Consider the following 7,060-nt stretch of genomic DNA (forward strand, 5'->3'; position numbering starts at 1 on the left):
AGGATTCATTGATATTATAATAATGTTTCAAATCTGACGTATTTTTCGTACAGTGCCGTGTGCAGAAATTACTCTCTTAGTATCTTCACAGTGAGAGCTGAACGTCACGGTTTGGCACGTTGCCATGGCTTTACTTGCGGCGCAGAACGATCAATATATTATGACGTCATTCGCGTACAGACAGCTGCGGCATTCTTCATGATAATACTGCGCCAGGATTTCAAACACGCTGCGGCAGTTGACTTAAAACTAAAATTCAAGAAGAAACTTAGAAATAAGCATTATACTTATTTTACTGGAATCATTACGAACGTAATGATATATTTAACTTTTATACATCCTACAACTAACTCGGTACTAACAAGGAGATTACTACTTTGATATCCTTAACTAATTTATGTTTAACGTATCTACGTTCCAAATCTTTTGTTAAAGTACTATAAATACGGTTAGATAACCAGTACAACTTCTATTAACGTACTATTGATTTACGCAGTTTAGAATATGTTTCATTAACTGATGCAAAATTGTGACCAACAAAACTTTGCTGTTTGTTTTCCAATTTCACGGGTAGTGTAATCATCCATCAGTACTTACTTCGCAGTTGTGACAGTTATTATCTTAGTTTTGTTGGGCCTCAATGCACGAGTCCATTCCCTCTTCACCAATGACCACATTCCATTTCTTGTTGTTGTAGTTATGACATCATAGGGCAGTACTGGTATTAAACTTAACAAACCGGAGTGAATCTCACTGCGCATGCGCTAGTTAAACCAAAGCGTCGGTCTTGACTGAGTAAGTTGTGAAGCGATAGGAACCGACACTGGGTGGCGCAAACAGTGTGAGAGCTTGTACTGAAGAGAACTGGACCTAGTTGTACAATCTCCATGGTGAAAATGTCGGCACTATCTCGTGGCCATAGGCAGCAATGCTACCTGTGCGATCTGCCTAGAATGCCATGGGCCATGTTGCATGACTTTTCGGAACCTGTATGCCGAGGCTGTGTCAACTACGAGGGCGCGGATCGTATCGAGCTTGTCATCGAAACAGCCCGCCAAATGAAACGTGCCCATGGCTTCCAGGATAATCGGCAGAATTACAAATCTCAATCGTCGGCAATTACAGGGAGGAACCTTCACGACTCTCTGAATGGGGCTGCAGTGTCTGCCGAGGCGACGGTTTTGCCTTCCCATGCCATCACTGTGACTGCCGCTGCCATCCCGCGGACAGCTGTGGCTGTGGACCGATTTACTGTTCACGACGTCCGATCACGTGCATTGTTGGATTATAGTAACCAGCGCTTACAAGCTCATAGGATAGAAGAAGTCCCCCATGAAGCTACACCAGTTGCCCTCAATAGAAAAAGCCCAAGTTTAGTCGTCCGAACACCTCCTCTGGCAGCATTAACTTTAGCACACACCCCTGCACACGTAGCCCTGTCATCCCCAGCCGGTCGTCAGAACTCCGTATCGGGCAAGAGACCTAGTGACAGAGATGAAGATGAAAATTCTAATCATTCCAGCAGTTCTGAGAGTAGCCACAAACGAATTTTCCAGGATGAACACGTCTCAGTCCGACCACCCTTAACTCGAGGAGATAGTCTTCCAACTGCTGTGATGGGGATGCCTTTCGATGCCAGGTACAAAAAGGATCACCCCATGGTTGGACGAATGTACTCCTTCGAAGGAGCTTCTGTATCAAGCTTGAGGGCTGCCACTGCTATAGCAGGTAAGTATCAATAATCCATTATTGTTTTAAACAATGCTGGAAATCTGTTCGTTTGTTACAAAGTCATCTCTATATTGTTACGTAGATTTATTGCCTTTTGGTTTTTTTTTAACAAATATACGTACGATAAGAAATAGGTTTGTTAGTTAGATTGTAACTTGATATGATAAAAGTTCACGATAGTAACGTGCATGTACTAATGTGCACGTGATATGATGTGTCTAATAAGTTGAAATACGAGCCTCTAAACAACAGATAATATACACGACCCTAACTTGTACGTGTCATAGATAACCTTTATTCTCTTGATGGTGGTACATGCTTCAAACAGTTTTCGTGGTTAAACTAATAAAAGCACATGTAATGTATACAGTAACTCTGTGTGATAGTTTAAATGACAAAAACTGCAATATAGGATGTAAAAAAATTAATTTAACATATTTTAATTTTATTGAGATCCACCATGTTGTAATGTCATAAGAGACAATTCAACTGAATGTTCAGTTGCGTAAATACACAACTTAAAAGACAAGTGAGGGACATAAGTTACGAAGATTAATTATTTAGGAGGAATGTTATTAAGACTATATGCAATAAGAGTTGTGGTGTGTGGCTGAATTGAAGTAATATACAATATCGGCTCTTCAGGTGCAACAGGAGAAATCATAATTATTAATAATACTAGAAACAAACGACCTTATAACACCAAAATGTTGTTTCCATTTAATTAGACACTCAACGTTTCGCTTTACAGTCTTATATATATACCAATATGCACTACAGAAAATAAATTTGGAGAACTCATAATTATTAATACTAGAAACAAACGACCTTATAACACCAAAATGTTGTTTCCATTTAATTAGACACTCAACGTTTCGCTTTACAGTCTTCTATATACCAATATGCACTACAGAAAATAAATTTGGAGAACTCATAATTATTAATACTAGAAACAAACGACCATATAACACCAAAATGTTGTTTCCATTTAGTTAGACACCCAACGTTTCGCTTTACAGTCTTCTATATACCAATATGTACTACAGAAAATAAATTTGGAGAAATCATAACTGTTGATAATACGGCGACCAAACTGGCTTTACATTGCTGAAATATTGATATATTGTATTAAATGAAAAAAAAAAAGTGTAGCCCCTTAAGTTGCGTTTTATTGCAGTGCAGTTTAGTAATTCTACGAACCAAATGTACTTACGTCATTTTTGCACATGTATAAGGTTTTTTCTTACACTTCCTTTTCCCATGGGAGCATTCACTTATAAAATTTCAACTTATTTGTATATCCATACATGATGACAGTTTAACCTGACACTAAGTGCCACATGACTCGTGAATAGCAGTGTTGTGTCTACTCGCGTGATAAACTAAAAAGTGGGAGAAAAGCGAAATATACATGTATATAGCATCCCATGTCGTAGTGGGTCATAAGTGAATAAACGCATATATATTGAATTAACTGAGGAAATGTTGCTGTTGTGCGATGCGCAAACCTTGTCAAGAAACAAACGTTAAAAGTCAGTCTCGTTGGTTGTAATGATTGTTTATGGTCTATTGTAATGTTGTTGTAATATACGAACTTTTTCTAGTAAATAATACTATATTTACGTTCCCACGTAAAAAGCACGTATTACTTAATTACTGTATGATGTAGTGTAAAACGGTCCCTTGTTTTAATTCACAATATTCACGTTCGCTGACTAGTTTATTCAACGCCCTTACTTATGAAAGTACTAATACACTTGGCTTCATAGTGATATTAGTAGAGTAAATTAAATTGAAATATGAGTTATGAATATATTTCAATAGTTCATTGTAAATATTTCGTATGTTGACTTGTTTTTCCTTGATTGTTTTCGTATAAAATAATGTAATGTGTGAGGGTATGTAAAGATATTAAATGATAATGGTCAGTTCAAATAAGCTTTGGATCTCAGAATTTTTTTCTGTATTTTGTATTAACAAAAATTTAAATATTTATGTCTAACTTAAATATTGATTGATATTAATAATTGTTTAACGATCATTATTATTTTTGTTGTGTTAGCTTCTACAAGCGTTTCTAGTCCATTGGTTACATCTGCACCTATTATGAACAATCGCTCTACATCATCACCAGAGGGCGCTACGCCAGCGACTTCGCAGAATGGACCATCACCAATGGCAGCTCTTATGTCTGTTGCTGACAATCTCACTCCTGGATCACCACGAGGGGCTATACCTACTTCAGAGCTGGTGTCACAGCCTGGTGGAGCGACTAGGCCATCACCTGCTGCACGTCATTCTCCGAATGTAGCTCCTTCTGGTGCTGGAAAGAAAACATCTACTGGAGTTCGTCATAACTCTGGAAATTCCACCTCGGAAGGGGAAAACAACAACACTAGCACAACCTCTACAACTACATCTCCCGATACACACACAGCCGTGGGCCTCAAGTGTACTCTGTGTAACGAGAGGCTGGAGGACACTCATTTTGTCCAGTGTCCATCGGTACAGCATCACAAGTTCTGTTTCCCGTGCTCTCGCGAGAGTATCAAAGGCCAGGGTGCAGCTAATGGAAATGAGGTTTATTGTCCAAGTGGAGAAAAGTGCCCTCTGGTGGGATCCAATGTCCCATGGGCTTTCATGCAAGGAGAAATTGCCACTATTCTAGGTGATGATTTGAATCCAGGAAAAGGTAAGAAAGAGAGAGATACCTAAACAACGAAAGAAAAAAAAAATAGAAAAAAATTGAAGAAAGTAATATACGTGAATGGAACAGTTTCACAGTTGTTCCCTTTGAAACCCACATGTGGAATTCGTGAAAGAAACCACTTCTGCTTTGGTTTTATGGAAGTAGTATTTGTTGGCCAAGCAGTTTTTGGAGCTGAAGAAGCCCAAAAAGAGTTAAGGTAAACGAGTCGAATTCCCTTGGGCTTTTTGGTAGACCTATGATTGGTCTTTTGGAGAAAATTTTAAAAGCGAAATATGAGAAGAGAGAAAATGACTTCAGAAAGAAAGGTTTTCCGTTTAAAGGAATAAAAATGTGTTTGAAAAAGAGACCCACGACGATAGCCCGTCTCCATGTTTTTTTCTGTCCTTGTTACAATTCAATTTAAAGAGGATTATTATGATTTATATCCGATTGCTAATCACATTATCACGTATTGTAGGAACTTTTCCTTATTGTTGTTTGAATGTACGTTTAACGTTTTCGCCTGGAAATTGTTGTTTGAATATCGATTGGTAGATACTTCGCTAATAAGCATAAATACATTCTGGAAAGTTGTATATTTTGTGCCTGTATTGTTGTAATGGTCTTTTGTGTGTGTGAAGTTGTGGTGTCCAGATCTTGAAATGTTATTTGCGGAGTTCTATCACTGAAAATTTCCACTTGTTGCCAAACGTTATATTCTCTTTATTAACATCCCTTTTTTGCGGTAAAAAACAAACAAACTGTATCACAGAATGTAATAGAAATTGGTTTTAACGCGAACGCATTTCTGGTGTGTTTCTACTAGTCATGTCAGTTTCGACCTCGAAGCTAACGTTATTTGATTTTTGTTACAACTATTTAGTTGGTTTTTTTTTCAGCAACTACTCGTATTGGTCATGAATGTAAATAAAGTTAAAGAAAAATAGTTTGGTTTGATAAATGTTTTATTGTCCATTGAAATAACCGATCACGTACGAACTGTTTCGTAAGTATCCGAACCCTTGATATCAAACTAGTAAGAGCGGATTATTAATACATATTATATGTCCCTGAACTAGATGCCAGTTTAATGCTAAAGTTTTTTTTTTTTAAAGTGCAAACAGGTTTTTTTTTTCTTCTATTGTTCGAACATTGAATGCATACAGTACAGCTACAAAGAACTAATATATCGCGTTTACTTCCCTTAAATGTGCCTGTGTGTTTTATGGCCCAGAAAGTCTTTCGCTATGGAACAGATACATCAGCAAACTATACAGTAAATCGTTACAAGTTGATGGTAGAGATAAGTGGAAATCAGCAGTTGCTTTCTGACGACTTAACAGTAGCTGGGGCAGAAGAAACGACTTCGGTCAAGTCGAAAGTCGTCAAAGTGATTTACTGAAAATTCCTTAAGTTTCTCAGCTAATGTTTCAAATGCCTTTACAATTACTAGTTGATTCAGACAAGATACACAGCATAGCTTATTTGATCTACTGACCAACACCTTAGGTTTTCTAAGTAATACTATATGAATTACCGTAATAAAATACATTATTTTTATACATTAGTAAATTAAACTACCCCAAAGGAACTACATTAAGTATGGTAATACTATTTGAACCGTAGTAAACCGCGTAAACTTAGCTATAATTATAACGAACAACATTTACAAACCACTATCTGGAGTACCTGTTCGTTAGACGAGTGAACTAAAAACTCGTTTGTAACAAAGGAGAAGGATTTGTGCTTCTATGTTTTTTCTTAATATAATAAACATTGAAAGTGCAATAAACCCCCCCTCATGTCATCCTGTATCAGTGTGTCAAGTTGTGATGATTTGATAGTTTTTCCGAAGTTAGATGGGAGTCCACCCCCTCTCATGACCTTCCTCATGCCATCCTCTATCACTGTGTCAAGTTTGGTGCTGATTGATCAAGAAATGTGGAAACGTATGAGGAACAAATACACACACATATCTTAATATTTATTTATATAGATGAGGGGTCCTCCCCCTCATGACCTTCCTCATGTCATCCTGTATCAACGTGTTAAGTTTGGTGCTCATTGATCAAGAAATGTGGAAACGTATGAGGAACAGTTACACACACATATTGACGTTTATTTACATAGATTTATCACAGTGTGAGTCACAATAAGTCGGTTAATACTAGTTGAACCGTTGTAAACTTAGGTAACGGTATAACGAACAACATGTAGCGTTTATAAACTATTTACTTCGATGTGAAATGCCTTAAGTATAAATGAACTATATTAAACAATATTAACTATTATATATCACCTAGTGGGATTACATTTTTAGAAAGAACTCGGCAAATTAAATTCTAGGTGCTTTGCATGCTAATTAGAACCATTTTTACTGTTCCAAATGCATTTATATAACTTGTTATACTACACGTGTTGTTTGTTGGCAAGTGCGAATAGTAGTTTCCCGATTTTTAAGCAAAAGTATTTGATGGAAGCATCATTTAAAAACTTGGATATGTGGAAGTTTGTTTGTAATTATGCACAACGGGCTATCTGTGCTCTGCCCACCACGGGTATCTAAAACCGGTTTTTTTTGTTTTAAGGCCCCCGAAATCCCGCTGGGCCCCTGGGGGGGGGGGGGCGATATGTGGAAGT

The 7,060-nt window shown here is 37.3% G+C and overlaps 1 protein-coding gene across 1 annotated transcript; it reads left to right on the forward strand.

The window, feature by feature from the left end:
- Positions 1-798: 798 nt before the first annotated feature.
- Positions 799-5,366, forward strand: LOC106457447 (interferon regulatory factor 2-binding protein-like B). The gene is made up of 2 exons (XM_013916867.2): positions 799-1,728; positions 3,794-5,366. The coding sequence occupies exons 1-2, from the start codon at positions 888-890 to the stop codon at positions 4,444-4,446; spliced, it is 1,494 nt and encodes a 497-aa protein (XP_013772321.1). The 5' UTR covers positions 799-887; the 3' UTR covers positions 4,447-5,366.
- Positions 5,367-7,060: the final 1,694 nt, after the last annotated feature.

Source organism: Limulus polyphemus, unplaced genomic scaffold (genome assembly GCF_000517525.1).
Source record: "Limulus polyphemus unplaced genomic scaffold, Limulus_polyphemus-2.1.2 Scaffold332, whole genome shotgun sequence".
Taxonomy (NCBI): Eukaryota; Metazoa; Arthropoda; class Merostomata; order Xiphosura; family Limulidae; genus Limulus; species Limulus polyphemus.